Genomic DNA, 24,615 nt, shown 5'->3' with positions numbered 1-24,615 from the left:
TAATGGGAGGATTTCACTGTCTTGGAAGTCAGTTTAACATTCCCTAGGGAGAGGGTATTTTATTTCCTATAGTACAAAGCCTACTAAATGGCAATATAGAACCACAGTCATGCATTTAATATGTCTTAAAAAATTTTATATAACTTCTATTTTCATGGTTGTTTAGAATTGTTTCCTGAAGAAAACCATTCCTTGATCACGTTGCTATCCGTGTCAAAATTGTGTGCACTCTGTAACATCTTTGGTTATGTTAGTCCAATTTTCCTGATAACTTTGTTAATGTGCTGTGAAATACTGAAAATGTGAGTGTGTAGAGTATATGATATTAAATTGTGAATTGGTGGGATTATGTGACAACTTATCAACAGTTGGATATAATGTACCCTGATATCCTCTTTTTCTTTTCTTTTTTTTTTTTTTTTTTTTTTGAGACAGAGTCTCACTCTGCACCCAGGCTGGAGTGCAGTGGCATGATCTCGGCTCACTGCTAACCTCCACCGCTCCCACCCCCCACCAGGCTCAAGCGATTTTCCTGCCTCAGCCTCCCAAGTAGCTGGGATTACAGGCACCCACCACTGTGCCCGACTAATTTTTGTGTTTTTAGTAGAGATGGGGAATGACAAAATGTTATTTTGGTGATCCCTGTGAGCCATGCCTCCCAGCATTCACGCCGTTATGTATTTCCTTCCCCTTGAATCTGGACAGGCCTTATGACCTGCTATAACCAGTAAAATGTGTCAGAAGTGACAGTAGACAGTTCTGGGCTGAAGCCTTTAGAATACCTGGCAGATTTGTCTTTTGCACCCTGGTGAACCCAGATACCATGTATGAAGTCTGCCATGCTGTGAAAGCCCAACATAGCCACACGAAGGAGCCCTATTATGGACTGTGTCTCCCCAGAATTCATATGTTGAGATCCCAACCCCCAATATGATGATATTTGGAGATGAGGCCTTTGGGAGATGATCAGATTTAGGTCATGAGGGTGGCCCTCCTGATGGAATTAGTGCTTCTGTGAAAAGAAGCAAGAGCCTAAGAGATGCTAGAACTCTCTCTTTCTCACTCTCTCTCTCTCTCTGCCTCTGCCTCTCTCCCCGCTCAAAGAGGTCATGTGAACACAGAATGAGAAGATGGCCACTTGCAACCCAAGAAGAGATCCCCCCAGCCTCTAGAACTGTGAGAAAATTAATTTCTGTCATTTAAGCTACCTAGTCTATGGTATTATCTGTTATGACAACCCAAGTCTGTTATGGTAGCCCAAGCAGACTAATACAAGCACTGAGCACCAACAGCCCCAAGAGTAACCTGGATGTCACCCAGCACCAACTTGGCAGCCATGCAAGTGAGGCTGTCTAGGGAGAAGATCCTCCCTAGGAAGCAATCTCAGCACTAGAAACATTGAGCAGAGACTAGTAGTTTCCACCAAGCTCTGCACAAATTACAGAACTGTGAGCAAAGGAATCAAATGGCTATTTTGGTGGGTTTTTTTTTTTTTTGGTTTTGGTTTTGAGATAGGATCTCACTCTGTCACCCAGGCTGGAGTGTAGTAGCTCTATCTTAGCTCACTGCAACCTCCACCTCCTGGGATCAAGCCATCCTTCCACCTCAGCCTCCCAAGGGGCTGGGACCACAGGTGCACACCATGCTGTTATTTTAAGCCATTGTGTTTTAGGTGTTACAGCAGTAATAAATAACTGAAACAACAGAGATTTTTTTGAACTATTGCTACAATGTAGACAATGTGCTCCCTTCAGGTAGTTAACAAAGGCAAATAAAATTTTTATTTTGTAATTATAATTTAAGTTGCTGGAATATGTTTGCATTTGATATTACCTTGAAAGTGAACTATATGAGTAATGACTTTGTGAGCATTATAAAAAATTAAAATGTACAGGCTTTGTGCTCTGACAGAGAGCTGTTACAATGGTTATATGGGTAACTGAGAAAATAGGTAGAATATTAACAGAGTACAGATATGAAATAAAATTTTATATCCTGGCTGCCATGGTGGCTCATGCCTGTAATCCCAGCACTTTGGGAGGCTGAGGCGGGTGGATCACCTGAGGTCACGAGTTTGAGAGCAGCCTGGCCAACATGGTGAAACCCCATCTGTACTGAAAATACAAAAATTAGCCAGGCATGATGGTGGTGCACCTGTAATCCCAGCTGCTGGAGAATCACTTGAACCCAGGAAGCAGAGGTTACAGTGAGCAGAGATCGCACCATTGCACTCCAGCTTGGGAGACAAGAGTAAAACTCCGTCTCAAAAAAAAAACAAAAAAAAAAACAGTTTATATCCCAAACAGATGTGAGCAGTGAGATGTCCACTAATATTTTTCAGCATTGCACAAATTAAGCTCCAGGTAGCCATTCTGAAATGGCAAAATGAAACTTTCACATCATCTGAAATTAGTTATTTTTAAGATTTAGAATCTTGTTTTATAGAAAATCATGCGTTTTACTCTTCTTGGAAGTGAAGTGAAATGAAGGGTGCTACCTAATGTCAATAGACAAGATGACTTGGAAACACATCAGTGTCACCGTATGGGCCAGACATGGTTTATTGAGCTCAGTACATTATGGCTGTTAAGCAACTGGAAAATATAGTCCTCCTCCTTGACATTCACCACGATGATCAGGTAACTATGAGCCAAAAGAATTGTTCAAATATGGTATTGAACTCTCCAGTTTCTCCTCTAATGGTCTCTGTGGTGTTTGCTGAGAGTAAAGATGAGACACTTTGGTTCTTTTTGGTTCTGTTTTTCCTTCCTCTAGTCTAGGCTTTTACATACCTCTATAGAACCCCTTTGAAATGATTTTAATTTACAAGCCTATTTCTTCCACTAGATAAAGGCCATGTCAACTTTATCTAGGTATCTCTTGGGTATGATCTCATCAACATCCCACAGTCTTCCATGGCACCACAGCCACTTTACCTGTGTCCTAATCATGACTTTTTGGCTTTTCCCCTTGGTTTCCCCAACCCCAGAAAAATGGGACAAATGTGGTTGCAAGTTTCTAATGTGGTTTGTGAAAATAGTCCACCTAAATAGAATTCCCCAAAATTAGTGAAGCGTGGAAAGAGTCCAAACATAAGGACTCATATTAAGATCATTACATATATAACATACATATAGGACAGCCATCATGCTCACCCTTTTTCTGCAAGCCATAGCATTCAAAGCAATTTTGAAGAGCTTCAAAGACAAAATGAACAAATGATAATCAGACTTTATTTTTATTTTGTCTTCATTTTAATTGTTCATATCTCTGCAAATGCACCATAGAGCACCAAGGTTAACATTAAAACTGTTGGGCACTTTTTTTCTGGTCAAGCTAATAATAGTTATTTAAAAAAAAAAAAAAAAAAAAAAAAAAAGAGTTCCTCTGAAGGTGGAGCTCAGCACCATACATCAGGCAAATGTCCTGGGCTCTCTGTGGGGAGCATGACCAACTCCTGTGGTTTGATTCATCGCAGCAGTTCTTTCAACAGCTTTGTTTTGAGATATGAACAAAAGAGCACCAGCTATTCTTATAAGGACCCAAATCTCCCAATTCTGCTGACTTCTTAGGAGTTGATATTTTGAAATTAGAAGGACACCCTTAGGAGTGACTCTTTTTTTTTTTGTAAGTTCAGAGTCTGTTAATCTGGATTAATCTGGTTTACACTCCCTAGAGGCCAGGAAGACACAAGTTTCTCAGCACAGCAAAGATCATGTCTGTGGTTAAACTCAGAAAGGTCTGAGGGAGTAAAGCTCTGAGTGAGGTTTTGCCAAACAAGAGAAGGCTAAATCTGGCTTCTTTGTGCTTAGGGCTACTGATCTCTGTTGGAAGAAACTTTGGCAGATGCAATTCCTCCCTTGCTGGTCTTTAATCTAGGTTAAATAATACCACTTCGTCCCACCTCCACCACCAGGACAAAGAGTTATGCTACTATTATAAATTGTACTCTCCTGTCCACTATTCCTTTCCAAAAACAAATCACATGACATTACAGAAGCTTAATTGCAAAGTATATGAGGTGCTAATATCTATGTATAGCATATTCGAAGTATATGTAGCTAATATCTATATATAAATTCTCTGTGTAAGATTCAGGCCTAAATAAATAAATGAATAAACAAATGAATGAATAAATAAATAAATAAATAAAACCATATTAGCAGTTTGGGGTTCTGAATGTATTTAAATGATCATTGTGAGGCAAACATTCTGACTTGCCTACCAAAATAACCATTCTTTCCTATAATCCCAGCACTTTGGGAGGCCAAGGCAGGCGGATCACCTGAGGTCAGGAGTTCAAGACCAGCCTTGGCAACATGGTGAAACCCCATCTCTACTAAAAAAAATACAAAACTTAGCCGGGCTTGGTGGCATGCGCCTGTAATCCCAGCTACTCGGGAGGCCAAGGCACAAGAATCGCTTGAACCCGGGAGGCAAAGGTTGCAGTGAGCCGAGATAGTGCCACTGCACTCCAGCCTTGGCAACAGAGTAAGACTCCGTCTCAAAAAGCAAAACAAAACAAAACATAAAACAAATAACCATTCTTCCTTTTTCTCTTCAATTAGTGTGAACCCAATATTTAGCTGAGAATATAGCTACCCAGCCCAACAACTACATTTCCAGCCTCTTTTGCTCATGAGATCATGTGACTGAGGTCTTGCCAATGAGATATAAGAAGAATTGAGTGGGACTTCTGGGAAGTCTCCTTGAACAGGAAGGGTGTGTGCTTCTCTGCCCTTTCCTCTATTTTATCAGAAACATGGGGCCGGGCGCGGTGGCTCAAGCCTGTAATCCCAGCACTTTGGGAGGCCGAGACGGGCGGATCACAAGGTCAGGAGATCGAGACCAGCCTGGCTAATACGGTGAAACCCCGTCTCTACTAAAAAATACAAAAAACTAGCCGGGTGAGGTGGCGGGCGCCTGTAGTCCCAGCTACTCGGGAGGCTGAGGCAGGAGAATGGCGTAGACCCGGGAGGCGGAGCTTGCAGTGAGCTGAGATGCGGCCACTGCACTCCAGCCTGGGCGACAGAGCGAGACTCCGTCTCAAAAAAAAAAAAAAAAAGAAAAGAAACATGGATGTGATGGCTGAAGATGTAATCAGCACTGGGATGTTGAGGATAAGGGTGAGAAGGGTCACATCCTACTAATGGTAGAGAAATAGAAGAAGCCTGGGACCTGGATTACTTCACAGGGTCCCAGGATAGTCTGCCTCCAGACTTCTGTACAAGAAAGAAATACACTTCTATCTTGTTTAAGCCACTGATATTTTAGGGTTTTAATTCTATGCAGCTCAATCTAAATCTAAATGATGCACACAAATGTTTACCTTCTGCTACACTGTGGTAGCCCAGCTTCCTAAATGTCTCACTCCATCCCTGTCTATTATCTTGGTGGATGTGGTTACCCCTGAGGTTCTTTATTCTCCCTGACACATTTAGTCACATACTCCCCTCAGTTCTAGGCACCGGTAACACCTTCAGGCTCCCAAAATGACACACCGGAGAATTCCGTTGTCCTAGATAAATGGTGATTTTAGGGCAGGGAATCAAGAAGAGTTTGTCCATTGGATGAACTGCTTTGGCACAATTGCTCGTCTGTTCCCTGCCCTCCTGGAACCCTCAAGATGATAAAACTGATCAGTATGGACTATGGTTTCCCAGAAGAACTGCAGAGAGCAGGGGGTAATTTAAAGAAAGAATCTGCTGGAATTGTAAGATGATATATAGGCTACTGGGGCCAGAGGAGGAAGTAAGTTGTTGGGAGTTTAGACCGTGGAGGTTTCTACCTCTTGGATGGGGTCCTTGTTGGAGAGAGTGCTTGAGATATTGTCGGATTCAAGCAACTCTACAATGCTGTAGGGAGAACAGTCCTCTAGACCCAGCTTGCTGCAGAGCCAGCCACAGAAGCCTTTCTCCATGTCCCGGGCAGCTTGCCACCATGCTCCCCAGGACCACGAGAGCTGGACCACAGCGGCGTAAAGGCCCAGGGAGGAAGCCATGGCCATGATGAGCACTGGATAGAAGAGAATGAGGCAGGGGCAATACGAGATCTTGTGCCAGAAAGTCCTTTCCTCATTATACACGAGGAAGATGTTGTACCAGGTGATAGTGCCATAGTAGAAAGAGACAACAAAAGAGAGGATGAAAACCACAGGCAGGCAGACCAGCGTCCAGAGGACCACATGGGGCCCACGGTCGGCTCCCACCTGGCAGGCCATTCTTCCTTCAGGCGTCGTTTCCCTTGATGACTCTTTAGGCTTGGTCAGTTCCTGCAGCTCTTTCTCTGTCAATGTGACATGGATGTCCACCATCTGACCCTTTTTCTTCCCTCGTGTGATGGTCCCAGTTAAGGTGACATAGCGGCTGTCCAGAGGCAGGTTCCACATATCTGCAGGGTACAAAGGAGGTGAGAGTCAAGATCAGAAGAGTGGGCATTGCATCTCCATGTCGCACCCTCCCAGGCTGGGCATGAGGACAAGAGTAGCCTTTTTTACAGCATCTGGCACAGTCCTGAGTCAGTGATTCAATGGGGGACTGAGTGGGTCTCCCTTGGGAAGGCGACCACTGGTGTTATTGCTCCCACGTGAACTCACACTCCTTGTGCCTGGGCCCTGATAAAATTGTGAGGCATGTTAAGCTTGTTTTTCATGTAGTCTCTCTGCTTTTGGGGGCCTCAATCTTGGCACAATCTCTGTGGCATGGAGGAGTGTGAGGAACTTTGATACAGACATGATGCAAATGATGATCCTATTTCTAGGTAACCGGTGCTGTGAATATACTGTTCCTGTGTATCAGCTACTCTGTCAAGACTGCATGTGTGTGCACTGGACTGATGGACAGCCACCACCTTCCCTTATCATGAGAGGGGGCCCCTCACATGCCTGATCCAGCCCTCACATCTAGGGGCTGCATGCACACACACATGCATCCCACATATACCATACACATACACCCTCTCACATACTACATACACACCATACACACACACACACGCCATCTCCCATACACACGACACTGTCCCATACACACAACACACCATGCACGTCACATACACATACCACATACATACCCCATACACACACCACATACCCCAAACACCATACATAACACATACACCACACACATGCCACACACAACCTCCCCACACCTGCCACATACAACACATACATACACATGCCATATACACACCACATACCCATACATACCACACATACACACAACATACACACATCACACACCACACGCACCCCACACACACATAGACACATCACACACACCACACATACACACACCATACATGCACACAAATGCTACCCCCCACACATTCCACATATACGCACTACACATACCCACCCACATGCCATAGGCACACACCACATAATATACACATTCTACACACACACCACATACCCATACATACCATACCACACATACCATACACATACACACACCACACACATACCACCCACACATACATACACCATATACTCCCCCATACCACACCACCCACACCCATCCACACACACAACACACCACACATCACACACATACAACACACACAAACAGCCCACACACCTCCACATGCACCACACCCACACCGCACACCACACATACACACACATACATGACACACCCACACAGAACCAAATAGCCATCTTCTGGCCACCCTAGAAGTCTGGGTGGGGATGGGAAAATACAGGCTTTAGGCAGGCATGGACCTTGGGCCCTGTGGCCTCCTTGCCCCACAGCTGAGAGATAAGACGAAGTCACTTAAAGAGCAGGGCCCTGGATAGTGGCAGGAACTCTGCTTACCCAGAGAAAAGGAATGTGCAGTCCCCCAAGCCCCATCTTTTCCCAGTCTTCATCACGGTAAACACCACCATCTATCCTCTCTGTCATTCCTGTCAATCACCCAGGAGTCATTATTGATTCCCCTCTTTCCCTCACTCCCTGCCTCTGGTCAATCAGCAAGTTCAGATTGCATCCTGAATCCAGCTTTCTCCCGCTATCACCCGAACTTCTCCATTAGTGCTACTGTGGCTGCAGGGACATAATAGTCTCCCATCAGCATCCAGTCTTAACCCTTATAATTCATTCTTTATAGAGAAGCCAGAGTGATCTTTTACAAATATAAACGAGATGATGTCTCTTTGCTTAAAAGTCCTCCATTGCCTTCCTCTTGCACCTGGAACAAATCCCAAACTCTTTGCCAAGACCTGCAAGGGTCACCAGGATCCATCCCCTGTCCACCTACCTGTCCTCCTCTCACCATCCTCCCGCTTATTCCCTATACTCCCTACACTGAAATAACTCCTTTCCATAAACAGGTCAAAGCTGCTCTCACCTCAGGGGCTTTGCCCTTGCTGTGCCGCCTCCTCCAAAAACTCTGCCCTAGAACTTTTCGCGGTGGCTCCCTCATGTCATTTGGATCAATTCAAATGTTACCTCCTCAGAGAAAGCTTTCACAACCATGCAATCTCTCCCCCACCACCTTCCACCCTCCACCAGTACTCATCTTCCCATCAGCGTGGTTTTGTCATCTTCGGAACTCATACCACTACCTGAAAAAGTATCTTTTATTTGTTGACTTGTTCATTGTCTGTCTTTCCCTGAAGGTCAACTGCAGAAGAGCAGGGAAATTGCTTATCTTATTCACTGTGAGCATATGTCTTAGAGATCTATCCATCTACACAAGTAGATCTGCCTCATCTCTCTACAGCTGCACAATAATAATAATTATTATTATTTTTTTGAGATGCAGGCTTGCTCTGTCACCCAGGCTGGAGTGCAGTGGCAGGATTTTGGCTTGCTGCAACCTCCACATTCTACAAACACACATTCTCCATCTCCCAGGTTAAAACAATTCTTGTGCCTCAGCCTTCGAAGTAGCTGGGACCTCAGGCATGCCCCAGCACACCTGGCTAATTTTTGTATTTTAGTAGAGATGGGGTCTCACCGTGTTGGCCAGTCTCAAACTCCTGTTGTTGGTCTCAAAGTCCTGACCCCACGTGATCTGCCTGCCTTGGCCTCCCAAAGTGCTGGGATTATAGGTGTGAGCCACCGTGCCCAGCCTCCACAATAATTCTTAATACAAATACATCATAGTTGCATTAGCTGCAACAAATACTCGTATACATGCCTCCTTATACAAGGATAACATGGGCACAAGTTTCATGGAGTATATATTGATAATTTCTGGGTCATGAGGTATGCATGTTTTGAACTGTGAATTTTACTAAATATTTAATAAATGTTGACAAGTTTCCTCCACAAAGTAGTTGAGGCAGTTTCCACTTTCACTAAGGTGCATGAAGTATATCCATTTTCTCATATTGATGTATTCATAGTTTACCCAATTTTTGGCAAGCCTACATGGGAAGGAATACTATATCTCATTGTTGTCATCATTTGCCATATGATTTTCTTATGGCAAATTTTCTCATAATTTTCTTTATTTATATGAAAGTCAACAATTATTATTTTATATACATTAAGTAGTTAGCATAGTCTGCTTGTGTTACCAATTTTTGTGTATAAATCAGCCTCTTCCATTACATTAGGAATTCTGAAAGGGTGGAGATTTCTGTACTATCTAGAAAAAATGTAATAGGTGCTCAGTAAATACCATTTGTTGAATGAAGACTGTAATATTGCGCCAGGCGCAGTGGCTCATCCTATAATCCCAGTGCTTTGGGAGGCTGAGGCGGGTGGATCAATTGAGGCCAGGAGTTCAAGACCAACCTGGACAACATGGTGAAACCCAGTCTCTACTAAAAATACAAAAATTAGCAGGGCATGGTGGAGCATGCCTGTAGTCCCAGCTACTCAGGAGGCTGAGACAGGAGAATTGCTTGAACCCAGGAGGTGGAAGTTGCAGTGAGCCGACACCACGCCACTGCACTCCAGCCTGGGTGACAGAGCAAGACTCTGTCTCAAAATAAATAAATAAAAGATGGTAATATTGCAAGAAGAAATGTATCACCAAGAAGAAATAGGTCAGTAAGCATACGCCTGTCTGTTCTGGAAGATGCCCTTTTGGTTTCCTTCTCATGGCTTTAAACACGTGGGCTAGAGAGACTTACCATCATCCACAGGGTAGTCTAGGAAATCATCTCCCTCCTCCTCTTTCGGCCGATCTCCACCTTCTGATTCACTGGGCTCCTCGTCTGTTTTCTCGTTGTCTGAGCGGTAGATGATGATGGATTCTGGGCGTGACTCTTTCCTCTTCTTTTTCCTGCGCCCTATTGTGGATTCGCCATCCAGCGCCAGGGCAGCAGCCACAGCCTTCCTGAGAGAGCCCTGGTGGGGGCTTGGGAGCTGGACCTGGCCTTCTACTGCTGCTGGCTCTTCCATCCCAGCCCTGACGTCTACCTATGTATTATAAAGAGTTGGACTTCTTTGAGCAAACTCACAGTTCACACATCACAGAGCTTCTTCCTAGATGGGGCTATGCGTGTCCCAAGGATGCATTCCACCTGAAAGATAGGAAAGCAAAGCCATCAACAGGAAGCAAATGGGGTGAGATGGACAGGAATGTGGGAAAGGATCCTCAACTTGGCAGAAGCCTTCCTCTCCCTTTACTTCTTGCAACACTTTATTTTGGGAGTGCAATAGAAATCTCTTACAATAGATAGTGAATAAACTTTTGCTACAGTAATATTTTTATCATTTATACAAACATATAATATTTGGCAAAATCCATGTGAAGGAATACTATATCTCATTGTTGTCATAATTTGCATTTTCCTTATTCATATGAAAGTCAACAATTATTATTTTTTTACATACATTAAGTAGTTAGCATAGTCTGTTTGTGTTACCGATTTTTGTGTAGAAATCAGCCTCTAGTTGGAGCATGCAGAGTATAAGGAAGTTGGGTGAGGAAGCCTTACCAGTAAATGAGAGTTAAGAATCACAGGTAGGCCAGGCGTGGTGGCTCACCCCTGTAATCTCAGCACTTTGGGAGGTTGAAGCGGGTGGATCACCTGAGGTCAGGAGTTCGAGACCAGCCTGGCCAACATGGCAAAACCCCGTCTCTACTAAAAATACAAAAATTAGCCGGGCACAGTGGTGGGTGCCTGTAATCCCACTACTTGGGAGACTGAGGCAGGAAAATTGCTTGAGCCTGGTGTGGGGGTGGGAGCAGTGGAGGTTGCAGTGAGCCAAGATCATGCCACTGCACTCCAGTCTGGAAGACGGAGTGAGACTCTGTCAAAGGAAGAAAAAAAAAAGAAAAGAAAAAACCACAGGTGGCTGGGACCAGTACTCCAGACTTCTGGCTATTGAGTCATACATTAAAACTATACTCAAATGGATAAATATAACATTAAGCAAGCCACTCACAGATGGTACAACCTCACCAACCATGTCTACCTTGCTATTCTGTAAAGGAAATCTGTCTCCTGGCTTCTTGTCAGCCCACAATCTCAAAAAGTTGCTGGGATTTGTCCTATCACATGCTGCAAGAGCAGTGGAGAGGCTTCACTTTCACCCTTAAAATAACATTGTCTCTCCACTTTCTGTTCTGGACAGCGCAGGTCTATATACCTGTCCTTCATTATTTTTCCTGGTAACTTATTTGTTAAAGAAAGCAGGTCATTTATCGTGCAGATTCTCATAGTCTGGTTTTTGCTGATTGCATCCCCACAGCATATGCCTCTGAACTCTGTGTTATGAGTTGATAGTTACATAGAAAGTCTTGATCAATTTCATGTTGAAATTTTTTTGGTTGATGGTTTGTTTTGTTTGGCAAGACAACTTTAGAGGTGGTGTTTTGTACTTCCATTAGAAGTCCCCTAATGTCTGGTTGACTCTTTTTGTGAAGTTAATAGCCCATTTATGGCCATTGACTATACCCATTAAATCATTAGGGGTTACAGAATGATGCTATTCCATTTCTCTCACTTCGTCATTTATTAGCTAGAATACTGTCATACACTTTTAACATACCCAGTTTTAATCCTAGTGAAAGAGGCAAATGTTCCTGCTGTTATGCAATATTATTGGCATTTATACTGTGAAAAATAGCATAGGAACTATAGTGGCACCCCATATGGATATAAAAAGTTTCCAAGCTATTTACCAAAAAATTCCCCACTTTTCAAATAACTGTGCATATTATTGAGAATAGCAAGCTTCTACTCACAACCCTGCTGCCCCACACTCCTCGAGGCTGTACACTCTTCAGCAACTCCAGGTTACTGGCTGTTACTTTTGTTCCCAACTCCCAAATCCCTCACTGTATTTCAGTGCTCTCTGAGCTTTTCCTTTCTTGCCACATGTACACCATTTGCCATCCCTTTATTCCCAATAATAAAGCTTCTTCTCCTCTCATGTGTATTCAAATGTTCCCAGTGTCTAGTGGACTGGCCCAGTGGATGGGAGTGGGGCAGTAGAGAGAAGAAAGAAACAAAAATTTCACTAGGCTCTAGGATTCCACTAGGCTCCATTCATTTTGAAGCAAATCTCATGTCTAAAAATTATATATCTTTGGTAATTACCATGTGACAGGAAGGACTGTATATCATATCTCTTCAAATGCCAAAATACATATTTTTTTTCTCATTTCAATGTTTCTGAAATTTAGGTGAATTTTAAGCCCAATGGAATGGCTTTTTCTCTCCCTCCAGGCAGGGGAGCTCTCCTCTGCTGCTCTCTTACCCAGTATTTCCTCTGTCCTCTGTTAATTTTCTTTTCCTTTTTTTTTTTTTCTTTGAGACGGAAGTCTCGCTCTTTCACCCAGGCTGGACTGCAGTGGCGCTATCTAGGCTCACTGCAAGTTCCGCCTCCCGGGTTCACGCCATTCTCCTGCCTCAGCCTCCTGAGTAGCTGGGACTATGGGCGCCCGCGCGCCCTGCTAATGTTTTATATTTTTAGTAGAGACGGGGTTTCACCGTATTAGCCAGGATGGTCTCGATCTCCTGACCTCGTGATCTGCCCGCCTCGGCCTCCCAAAGTGCTGGGATTACAGGCATGAGCCACGGCGCCCGGCCCCTCTGTTAATTTTCTTTGTCTTTCTGTTGGATTGGCAGGTGTTGCATCTAAATTAACTTTATACCTGGGCACTTAACCCAATGCCTGGAATAAATCAGGCACCCAGCGACAGAATTGGGAATCTTAGTGGTAGGATCCACAGGAAGAAATGGGCAGGTTTCACTACATCCTCACTGCCTGACTTTGCCTGGGGGGTGTACTGTGGGCAGAATGAGCGCAATTATCTTTAAATTCTTATACATGGAGCTTTCTGGACCAGGAGACTAATTTGGCTGAGGCGTCTAAAAGTACAAAGATGTACACAGGGAGAAGCAGGGGAGACAGCCCTCCGAAGGTAAATAGCTCCCCAGGACATGTAATCCAACCGTTAGAATGCTGAGCAGGCCTTGGGCAATGATGAACTCGACCAGGGCTCTTCTACCAAAGTGGCCTCAACACAGAGGACCGCGGACCTCTACCCACAGGAAACTGAATGTGGAGGCTGAACGCGATCCACCCCCAGGTGAAGATTTTCAGGTTTTGTTGTTAAATATATGTATATGTATATGTATATGTATATGTATGTACACACACACACTTTTTATTATTACTTTAAGTTCCAGGATATACATATATATGTATATCTATATATGTACTTATACATATGTATATATACACAAATGTGTATATATACACATTTCTCATTCTACTCTCTAAGTAGAATGTTTAATACAAAAATGTTTTCCCTGATCAAGTCCTCTTGTAAACTGACACTCAGAAAGCTGCATCATGGTAATTCTATGGTAGGAACGACCTCTGAACAAACCACTTTGTACCTACTTGAAGGATGCAATGATCACAGCTTGGGAGGCCACCCTAATCCACTGTGTTTTCCTACTTAGATCTTCTGTTTTTCTCTGTAGTTTCCTTGGCCCTTCTATACAGTGTAAGTTTTCATACTAGGGGTTGAGACCCTGAGGAGATTAAAGGACCAGAACTTCTGAGCTGGGAGAAGGTTTATGTTCTGTACTCCTTACTCCTTCTTTGAAGATGTGCCTAGATGTTCAGAAGGGAGACAGAAATGTTAAAGAGTATATGTGAGAAGGCAAGTTGCAAATCTCATACTTCTCGTTCCCTTTTCCTCTCTCTTTGTTGAGGGGATAGTGCTCTAGGAAGATGTGGCAGGGCAAAGTGAACACATGCATGGAGATCATGACCCTTATTAATGGGCCTTACAAACAAAAAAAGGTAGCCGGGTGCGGTGGCTCATGCCTCTAATCCCAGCACTTTGGGAGATCAAGGCAGGTGAATCACTCAAAAAGTTTTTAAATTTAATTTAAAAAAACATAAAAAAGCTATGGTGTTCGACACTCTTGATTTGGTTGGGCACAATGGGAGAGGCCAATGTTAGATAACAGGAAGAGCTTCCTGAGCCCAGGGACAGACTAATATAGAAAATAGTAGCTAAGAGAAGCTTTGGAGTCTCTTGGGGATATAAAAGATAAACGTGATCATCTTGTCAGCTGATGGCGGAGAGGGACAATCCTATCGGAGGCAAAAAGAGAGATGACTTTTGAACATCCCATTAAAACCTTAGATAAGAAATATGAAATGTAAAGGTTGGTGAGCTCCTGGCCATTCACATTAGGGGGCTATTTTTTGCCTCAGGCACAGCTCATTTTAGAAAGGTGCCCAGCCAATGTCTACTCACAGTAGTCACAGGACAGAGACACTGTCCTTGATTTACCTTGAAACATGATTTCCTCATCTCCCTACAATTAGAACATTATCCTTTGAGACTACAAAATATTCCCACAAACTTAGGAAAAGATGGATTGTTTTGTAGTCATGGTAAAAAGTAGACAGTAGAACCAGTTTTAAACCTGTTCAATTGATTAACAACAATCTCCCTCAGCGTCTTAGTCCATTTGAGTGGCCATTAAGAAAATACCGTAGACTAGATGGCTTATAAACAACAAAGATTTATTTTGTACAGTTCTGGGAGCAAAAAGTCCAAGATCAAGGTTAGGGGTTTGGTTAAGGGCTCACTTTCTGGTTCATAGAGGGTGACTTCTGATTGTGTTTTCACCTGGTTGAAGGAGGAGCTGACTAGCTCTCTGGGCCTCTTTTTTTTTTTTTTTTTTTTTTGAGAGGGTGTCTCACTCTGTCACCCAGGCTGGAGTACAGTGGGGCAATCTCAGCTCACTGCAACCTCTGCCTCCCGAGTTCAAGTGATTCTTCTGCCTCAGCCTCCCAATTAGCTGAGACTACAGGCGCCCGCCACCACGCCTGGCTAATTTTTGTATTTTTAGTAAAGATGGGGTTTCACCATATTGGCCAGGCTGGTCTCAAACTTCTGACCTCATGATCTGCCCGCCTTGGCCTTCCAAAGTGCTGGGATTACAGGCGTGTGCCACTGAGTCCAGCCTCTGGGTCTCTTTTATGGGGGTACTAATCCCATTCCTGAGGACTCCACCTTCATGACCTAAAGCCTCACCTAAAGCCATCACCTTGGGGGCTAAGATTTCAACATATGGATTTTGGGAGAACACAAACCATACCATAGCACTCAGCAAAGTTGTTTTTGGAAATTAACCTATCAGTCAGTCCTTTGTTTCTGAAAGTCAATCAGGCGAGTGACTCTCTCCCTGTTTGGCTGACTTTCACACTAGTGTGAGTTGACTTTTGGCCAATCAGGGTCTGGCACTCTGATGTTGGCTTTCAAAAACGTGCTCACTTAGGCAGTTGTTGATTTAACATGTTTAAAACCAGTTCTGGTGACTACTTGTTATCACGAATACTGAAAAAACAGTGTTTTCCTAAATTTGGGGGTATTTTTTATTGTTCCTGCAAGGCTGGAATGATATCAGATGTCTCAGTACTAGAATATGAGTTATCTGTTGTCATGCAACAAATAACCCAAAAAGTAAAGGTTTAAAACAATAAAAAAGTTATTATCTCACACAATTATGTGTGTCAAGAAACTGGGAGTGCCTTAGCTGGGTGGTGAGTAGTCTTCTCTACCTGCTTCCTGCCTATAGAATTTGGAGGTCCAAAAGCCTTTTGTTTTGTTTTTGTTTTGTATGGTTTCTGAACCTTTTAGTGTTCTGTGAACAGAATTTTCTCAAAAATTCTGTGGGATTCCTATAAATAGTTTCTCTGAGTCAGAAATGTGAGAGTGGCTTAGCTGGTTTTGTTTCAAGATCTCTAAAGATGTCAGGGCTGCAGTGATCTGAAGGCTTGAATGAGGCTAGATCTGCTTCTAAGATGGTTCACTCACATAATGCTGACTCAGTTTCTCTCCACGTGGGCCTCTCCATGGTCCACCTGAGTGTCCTCATGAAAGTGGCTGGCTTCCCCCAGTGTGAGTGGTCTGAAAACAGGTATTTTCTTTGACCACCCTGACTTGACTTTTGATCCCATCTCTTCCTCATCTTTGATTTCCTCCTTCTCCAATAGCTCCAACTTCCTTCTACTGGCTCTTTCCCCTTTGCCTTCAAACAAACTCAGAGTTCCTTATCTAGAAAAAAATAACTTTACCTTGCCACTTTACTCTATCTGATATCCCATTTTTTTCTCCACCAAGCTTTTCTATCAAATAGTTTATAGCCACTCATATCCAGTTCCTCCTGCAATCTTCTGCCCTCTTTTTCTCCCCACTCCCAACCTCCGTACACACACACACATATGCACGTGCAAATCACTTGCAAAGATGATTTAGGCCAGGAAATTAGCATGTATCAAGCCTTAGGTGTCAGGCTGTAAGGTAAACTCTTTATAGACGTTACCTTACTTGCATGTCTCAACAAGCTTGACGGGTAGGTCTTATTTTCCTCACTTGACCTATTAGGTTCAACATGTTAAATATAGCAGTGAGAGAACTTGGGTTTAACTCTATACTTGCATAACTCTAAAGTCCAAGATTTCCCCACTGAGAGTTAGAAGTCAAGGCCGGGTGTGGCGGCTCACGCCTCTAATCCCAGCATTTTGGAAGGCCAAGATGGGTGGATCACTTGCAGTCAGGAATTCAAGACCTGGCCAACATGGTGAAACCCTGTCTCTATTAAAAATACAAAAAGTAGCTGGGTGTGGTGGCGCATGCCTGTAATCTCAGCTACTCAGGAGGCTGAGACAGGAGAATCGCTTGAACCTGGGAGGTAGAGGTTGCAGTGAGCTGAGATCGTGCCACTGCACTCCAGCCTGGGTGAGAGAGTGAGACTCTGTCTCAAAAGTAAAATAAATAAAATAAAATATAATGAAAATAAAAAACTAGAAGTAGTCAAGTTGTAGTAGCTGCAGTGAGCAGCTGATGGTTTTTGGGTTTTTGGTTTTGTTGTTTGCTGTCGAAAACCCTATTTCTCCTTCATTTGATGACAGATCCACTCATTTCGGTGAGGAACAGTCTTGAAAGTGCCTGATGGGATCACAGTGACCACTTCGCCATTCTTACTCTCCTTGTCACACCAGTGCTGTTAATTCCACTAATTTCCAAATCTTTCTTGAACCTTCCCTCACCTCCTTTAACTTTCTACTCTCTTTTACCTCTCAAACCTTCCTTCTGTCTCTTTTGCTCCCTTATCTGCCTTCTCCAACCCATAATTGCCAGTATTTTGTAGGCCCGATTCTTAATTCATTGTCCTCTATTCTCAATAACACACTCTGTTCCTCTTGTTGAAATATACAGCCTTCCTGCACACAGCTGTAGGACCACTGCTATACCAAGAACACCCAAATCTAGATCTCAAGACTGTATCTCCAATAGCCTGGCAAATATTTTCTAATTGAATTCCCATCATTTTAGCAAAGCATGTTCAAACCAAACTCATGTTTATTTACAGCAGACAACCTCTCAGTGTTACTAAGAGGAAAGGAAAAGGGGGAAAGGACAGGAGAAAGGGATGAAGAAGGAAACTCCACAACATTTGTGGGGTTTACTGACTGTATAATTTGGTAGGTTCTGTGTTAATTGATTATATAGTTCAGGCATTATCTCACTTAATTACACATTCAAAAAGTATTTATGTATTCATTTATTTTTAGAGATAGGGTATTTCTATGTTGCCCAGGATTGACTTGAACTCCTAGGCTCAAGTAATCCTCCCACCTCAGCCTCCTGAGTAGCTGAGACTACTGTCATGTGCCACTGTGCCCGGCTTCAGTAAATACGTATTAAGTAACACTATGTGCTAGATATTGCACAATTGTTCTAGGTACAACAAATCTTTTTTTTTCTTTTCTTTTTTTTTTTTTTTTTTTTTGAGACACAGTCTCGCTTGGTCACCCAGACTGGAGTGCAGTTGTGTAATCTCAGCTCACTGCAACCTCCATCTCCAGGTTTAAGCGATTTCTGTGCCTCAGCCTCCTGAGTAGCTGGGACTATAAGCATGTGCCACCATGCCCAACTAATTTTTGTACTTTTAGTACAGATGGGGTTTCACCATATTGGCCAGGCTAGTCTTGAACTCCTGACCTCAAGTGATCCATCTGCCTCGGCCTCCCAAAGTGCTGGGATTACAGGTGTGAGCCACCATGCTGGCCTAGGTACAACAATTTTATGAAGCAAGTATTATTTTGCAGACGAGGACACTTGGACTTAATAATAGTAACAACAGAAACTTATTGGATGTTTATTGTGTGCCAAGTGCTCTAAGTACTTTAAAATAATCATATTGTTCAATATTCACAACAAACCAATGAAGTAGGTACTGTTTTTATTCCCATTTAGAGGAGAAATTTGCTCAAGCTTACATAGCTAGTAAGTGGTGGGGATGGAACTCACACCCAACTTTGCTAATTTCAAAGCCCATGTTATTTTCATTGTGCCATACTACTCGCCAACATTTATCCAAAGATCTATAAACTTCTAGAATGTTCTTTGATGAACCCATTTCCTATATGAAGGACATATTTCCATATACCTAATAATAATTAGTCTCAAAGTACTGCTAGTCATTCCTATGAAATCTTTTTGTTAATTTGTTCATTTGAATTTCTCCTACCACCATATGCCAGAATATAGCCTTCATACTACTTCCTGTAAACTGGAAGTCATTCTAAAATAGAAGACATTCCTCTACCATTTTTTACCATATTAATGTTGATTAATAAACAAAACAAAACGAAACAAAACAAAACAATATTTTTATTTTGTCTTGCCATTACTGACTAAAATACATCTGAAGGCCTGTCTGGTGTTTGAGGCTCTCCATATTTGCGCCCCACCCTAGGATTCAGAAACAGTTTTTCCCCTTCCCTTTCCCACATGACTACTCAACACATCTGCTTATGTTGATTTATTCATCTTTGTCACATTTCTCCACCTTTTTCAAGCCTGGCTCAAGACACACTCACTCACTCACGTCCTTTCCTGTGACTACCCCAGCCCCCACGTCCTCTCCTCCCACCCTAACCCTGTGTTGCAGGTGTATGGTGAGAATTCAATGAATGGCCCAGTATAAAATGCCTAATATATGACTGACACTTCATAAATATGTTTCTATTCCCTTTATTTGGCCTCCTTCTATATGCAATGTAATAGCATTTGCCATCTGAACCATACTCTTAATACTTAATTACACAGCATTTCATATCATTGTATGGATTATAGATGGCATCATGAGTTTTCATTCATCTTCCTAAGTAGATAACAAACTTCTAGAGATCAGGAACTCTCTTACTCTTTTTCTTCACCACCAACGGGAAAACCCCAGGGCTGGACATATAGGACAAAGACAGTATGTATTTGTTGACTTGATAGGACAGAGAAGAGAAAACGCCTTACCAGAAATATGACATAAATAGCTGTTAAGAAAGAAAAGCTTAATTCTCTTCCCCATTTTTGTATACTTTATTATGCTGTTAGTATTTGATCTGAGAAGCAGGTTCTAAACATCTCTCCTTCCTTTTAGATTTCATAAGAGAGAGGTTAAAAGAAAATCTTACCCAATTTCCAAGGCTTTAATCAATAGACTTGAGAGGAGAGAGAGGACTTTGTTCTTTTCTCTGGAAGTTAAGCTGTGCCCATCTTCCACTTCCACTTCCAGTCTAAAGATTATTAATAGGCTGGTCACGGTGGCTCATGCCTGTAATCCCAGCACTTTGGGAGGCCGAGGCAGGTGGATCGCTTGAGATTAGGAGTTTGAGACCAGCTGGGCCAACATGGTGAAACCCCCTCTACTAAAAAATACAAAAATTAGCCAGGCATGGTGGCACACACCTGTAATCCCAGCTACTCTGGAGGCTGAGGTAGGAGAATTGCTTGAACCTGGGAGGCGGGTGACTTCACCCTGGGTGACAGAGCGAGACTCTGTCTGAAAAAAAAAAAAAAGATTATTACAAATGTGATATTACAGAGTGTTAGCTTCAAGCAACCATTAACTCTGGACTCTTGGTCATTGTAGGGGGGAAAACAGGTTTTTAAGAACATGCTTATACTCTAGAATTCATTCTTAGAATAACTGCTTTTAAGCCACTTTTGAAAAAAACTATCCAGATAATTCTTTTTTTTTTTTTTTGAGATGGAGTTTTACTCTTGTTGCCTTGGCTGGAGTGCAATGGCACGATCTCAGCTCACCACAACCTCTGCCTCCCGGGTTTAAGCAATTCTCCTGCCTCAGCCTTCTGAGAGGCTGGGATTACAGGCATGCACCGCCATGCCCAGTTAATTTTGTATTTTTAGTAGAGATGGGGTTTCTCCATGTTGGTCAGGCTGGTCTCGAACTCCCAACCTCAGGTGATCCGCCCACCTTGGCCTCCCAAAGTGCTGGGATTACAGGCATGAGCCACCACTCCCGGCCCAGATAATTCTTAAATTCATCTACCCAACTTTCCCATCTCCACTGCTTCTCCTCTGGTCTAGGAGGCCACTGTCTCTTAACTGTGGTTCTAAAAAAAAATGCTCCTATCTTCCAGCTTCCACTCTTGCTGCCTTCCAATCAATTCCTCACTCAGCAGTAAGAAACATCTTTTACTTAATTTTTTTTTTAAAATTTTTTGAGACAGAGTCTCGCTCTGTCACCCAGGCTGGAGTGCAGTGGCATGATCTTGGCTCGCTGCAACCCCCACCTCCCCGGCCTGATTCGCCTGCCTCAGTCTCCCAAGTATATGGGATTACAGGTGTGTGCCACCACGCCCAGCTAATTTTTGTATTTTTAGCAGACATGGGGTTTCACCATGTTGGCCAGGCTGGTCTCAAACTCCTGACCTCAGGTAATCTGCCCACTTCAGCCTCCCAAAGTGCTGGGATTCCAGGCATGAGCCATGGCACTCAACCAGAAACATCTTTTTAAAACATAAAGAAAATCAGATTGCCAGGTGTCGCAGCACGTGCCTGTCATCCCAGCTTCTTGGGAGGCTGAAGCAGGAGAATTGCTTGAACTTGGGAGGCAGAGGCTGCAGTGAGCTGAGATCGCTGCCATTGTATTCTAGCCTAGGAGACAGAGTGAGAATCCATGTCAAAAATAAAAATAAAAAGAAAAAAGAAAATCAGGCTGTTTTCTGCTTAAAATCCTCCTGAAACTTCCTACTGTTATACAGGTGGAAGTCCATGTGGCCTAAGGACCTCCTGATCCTGCCACTCCATCTATACCACCATAGGAGGTACACTATGCTCCAATCACACTGGCTGTATATTTATTCCTCAAGAGCACCAAATGCTTCCAAATGCTTGAGGTCTTCTTCAGTGCTGTCTACTTTGCTGCTCTGCCACTCCACCCCTGCCTCTTCCTATGCCCGTTTTTTTTTTTTTTTTTTTGAGTCCTTGTTCAAATGTCTCCTCCTCTGAGCCCTTCTTGACAACCAAACTAAAAACTTGACTCCCTGCTCTGCCTCTCATTATTCTTCATCACAACAGCTTGTTTCCTGTATAAGACTTACCAACATTTGTGATTATTTATTTTTCTTTTACTTATGTATTGCATAGCTCTTCTACTAGACTCTAAGCTCTATGAAGTGGTACCATAGAAGACGACCAACAAGTAGATGTTCGATAAATCTTTTTAAGTGACTGGGTGAAGTGGTAGCAACTCAGGAATAGCTTATTTCTGTGAAAGCCTGAGACTAAGGAGAAGTTTAATAAAAAGACATCAATAAGCTCCTTTATATGCCTCATTACGGCACAATTGCTAGGGAGTTTTGCTTCGAGGTGGGGGCAGGACCAGATGCCTCACTGACATTCCTTCAGCACTGAGATTCTGGAAGTCTAAATGTTGAGAATCCCACAAGCCCCTGTCAGTCTGAGCTAGCAGCTGCTTTGCAGAGGGGAGAAAATAAAGTTACCAGGCAGATGGGGTGGGGGAGGGGTGGGAAGATGAAGGCAGTCATTGCTCATGGGGTATGACAGAGCCATGGGGAGAGGTTTGGGGGTGTGGGAGGACCTTGGCCACAGGAATGCCTTTTTCCCTAGGACAAAGAGGGCAGTGACACAGAGCACAGGGAAGAGCAGCATTTGATTCAACCAAAGGAGTGGTCAATGCGGCATGGCGTGGTTGCCTTGGGAAGAGATGCCTCAACTGGAGGCAGAATTAAAATCTGAAACAAAGAGCGTCCGAGCAACAGAACTATTGCTGTGCTTCCAGGCCTTTTCGCCGGGAACTTAGTGGATTAGTGGACTTTCAAACCCTGACAGAGGTCAGAGGCAGAGGCAGAGATCATGCCTCTAATTTTAAACAAAAGATCACTTGAAGAGACCCCAAAGCTCTCTTAATCGCAGGTTCTGCCTGGATTGTGAAAAATCGCCTTCTGACTGCTCATCCTGCAGCTTCCTTGCAGCTGAGGAATGGCACCTTGTCATCCTCAGTGGGCATCACTGGCTTGCAGCCCTCAGTCCCTGTTTCACTGGAAGACATCAGAATCCCACTCTCAGTCTACTTGGCAGCCACACGGAAGCTGCAGAACAGCCAGATTCCCACTGACCTGCCCTGGCATACCTCTGAGAATCCATGGGTCCAGATCAGGGCATAAATCATGTTAAGTTATATCTTCAGTAAAGTTATCATTTAAAAGAATTTAAAGTGTCCCCACCCACAAGAAAGAAAGCGTGGACTTTTCTTGAATAAGTTACCCCTCAGAACTGAATCAATATTTCTTTTCCTTAAAAAAAAAAAAAAATACTTTGTCATTGGGATCAAACCAAGAAGAGGTATATTTTTCTGCAACAATACTTTGAGCTTTCCTGTTTGAATTTACTTTGTCTTAAAGGAGGTGATGGTGTTGTGATTTTGAAAAATTGGTCCTAACTACAGAACTGACTTAAGTAGTAGAGGTAAGTGATTCCTGGATAAACTATCTAGCAAATGGCAACCAGGAGATTTATCCTTTTTTTTAATGAGTGTAGATTTGAATCTGTCAGCAACAAAGATAGAGGGAGAAGTGTTTCTAAAAAGAGATCAGAGAAGGACAAGAGGATGGAGGAACAGGGAAGTGTAGCTTCCAACAAGAACCGCAGCCTGGCTGGTGGGTGGGACCTCATGGAGGAAGTGATGTCTGATTCCTCTGTCAACCAGACCCATTTCCAAATGGCTTTTGAATCCTAGGTGGTAGGTCCAACAAAAGGATGATGGCATTTATTTGCCTTTATATCGTTTTAATACCTGTCAGGGGAAAATGCAACCCTCTGACAACAGCCTTAGAAATAGCATCCCACCTGGATTGTTAAGACCACGGCAACTGGCACATTTGGCCAAGTTCTTATGGTGAAGTCTCAGTAGGCCAGTCCAGGTGTAATCTGACTGGTGGGTTGACAGCGGGAAGCGAGATGAAAAATAAGGAGCAGATCTGAATAATAAATCACTGTTACTGGGCACCAAAACACAGATGAGAAATTTCCCTCATCCTCAGCAGGTTCACCCTCCTGCACAAGGAATCAACTACAGGACATGATCTCAAACACCTATAGATGCATCTTGCAGGAAGTGTACACCCTTCAATGAAAGATCCTCTTCTGGACTTGCTATGCAGCCCAGCTGAAATGGATCAGGTCTCAAATCTGGTAAAGATGATCTTTCCCCTTGATTTTTGGGTGGGGAGTGGGAGGTGAGACAGGGGTGGGCCTGAGTTTATTTTTTAAATCGTGTATTCTCTTGGTTCTGTGGAAAACTGCAACCGTATCTCCTCTTCTCCTTCACTCTCTCCTCCCGGGCTCCCTCCCCAAGGATGAAAGGATCTGAAAGTCGGATTTCTCCCCCTCAGCTAAGCCTGCCCTTTCTCCCCTTCCCAGCCAGCAGCACACAGCACCTGGAGCCCCAGCATCGCCGACGTCCGACCCTGGCAGGCGGGCGCAGCGAGGGCGCCGAGCTGCAGCCCTTTTCCAGCTGCACTGGAAATTTAATTATAATTAATCGTGAGAGCTTCAGCCTTGAGGATTGAATTTTTGAAATAGAGCACACCCCGCTGGTTTCTTTCTGGTCTTTTTTTTTTTTTTTTTTTTTTTTGCATTTCCCTTCCACCCTCCCCAATGGCATCGAAATTTAAGAAAACGAACGAGGAGTCTCACCCACACCTGCCCAGGGACCGACGCTGGCGGAGGATGCGGACAGCCGGCGAGGAGCTGTTCTGCTCGTGGAGGATGCGGCTTTGCCGCGGCGCGCGGGCGGGGCGAGGGGCGGGGCGGGGCAGGGCCGGGCAGGGGAGGGGGCGGGGTCCT

The 24,615-nt window shown here is 43.6% G+C and overlaps 1 protein-coding gene across 2 annotated transcripts; it reads right to left on the bottom strand.

Moving 5' to 3' along the window:
* Window positions 1-3,231: 3,231 nt before the first annotated feature.
* On the bottom strand, window positions 3,232-24,547 carry TMEM169 (transmembrane protein 169). 2 transcript variants are annotated; one of them, XM_015110927.3, is made up of 3 exons: window positions 24,466-24,547; window positions 10,085-10,477; window positions 3,232-6,390 (listed from the first exon to the last, which is right to left on the bottom strand). In XM_015110927.3, the coding sequence occupies exons 2-3, from the start codon at window positions 10,353-10,355 to the stop codon at window positions 5,768-5,770; spliced, it is 894 nt and encodes a 297-aa protein (XP_014966413.1). In that variant the 5' UTR covers window positions 10,356-10,477; window positions 24,466-24,547; the 3' UTR covers window positions 3,232-5,767. The 2 variants fall into 2 exon arrangements, with proteins under 2 accessions (XP_014966413.1, XP_014966414.1); XM_015110928.3 differs by having other exon boundaries at window positions 24,472-24,547.
* Window positions 24,548-24,615: the final 68 nt, after the last annotated feature.

The sequence above is a fragment of the Macaca mulatta genome, chromosome 12, assembly GCF_049350105.2.
Source record: "Macaca mulatta isolate MMU2019108-1 chromosome 12, T2T-MMU8v2.0, whole genome shotgun sequence".
NCBI lineage: Eukaryota > Metazoa > Chordata > Mammalia > Primates > Cercopithecidae > Macaca > Macaca mulatta.
This window is presented reverse-complemented; position numbering and strand designations above follow the sequence as displayed.

Coding starts and splice junctions, on each gene's coding strand:
- TMEM169 (XM_015110927.3), bottom strand. CDS start 10,355: ATGGAAGAGCCAGCAGCAGTAGAAGGCCAGGTCCAGCTCCCAAGCCCC. Junction 6,391..10,084: donor AGACTACCCTGTGGATGATG/GTAAGTCTCTCT, acceptor TGTACCCTGCAG/ATATGTGGAACCTGCCTCTG.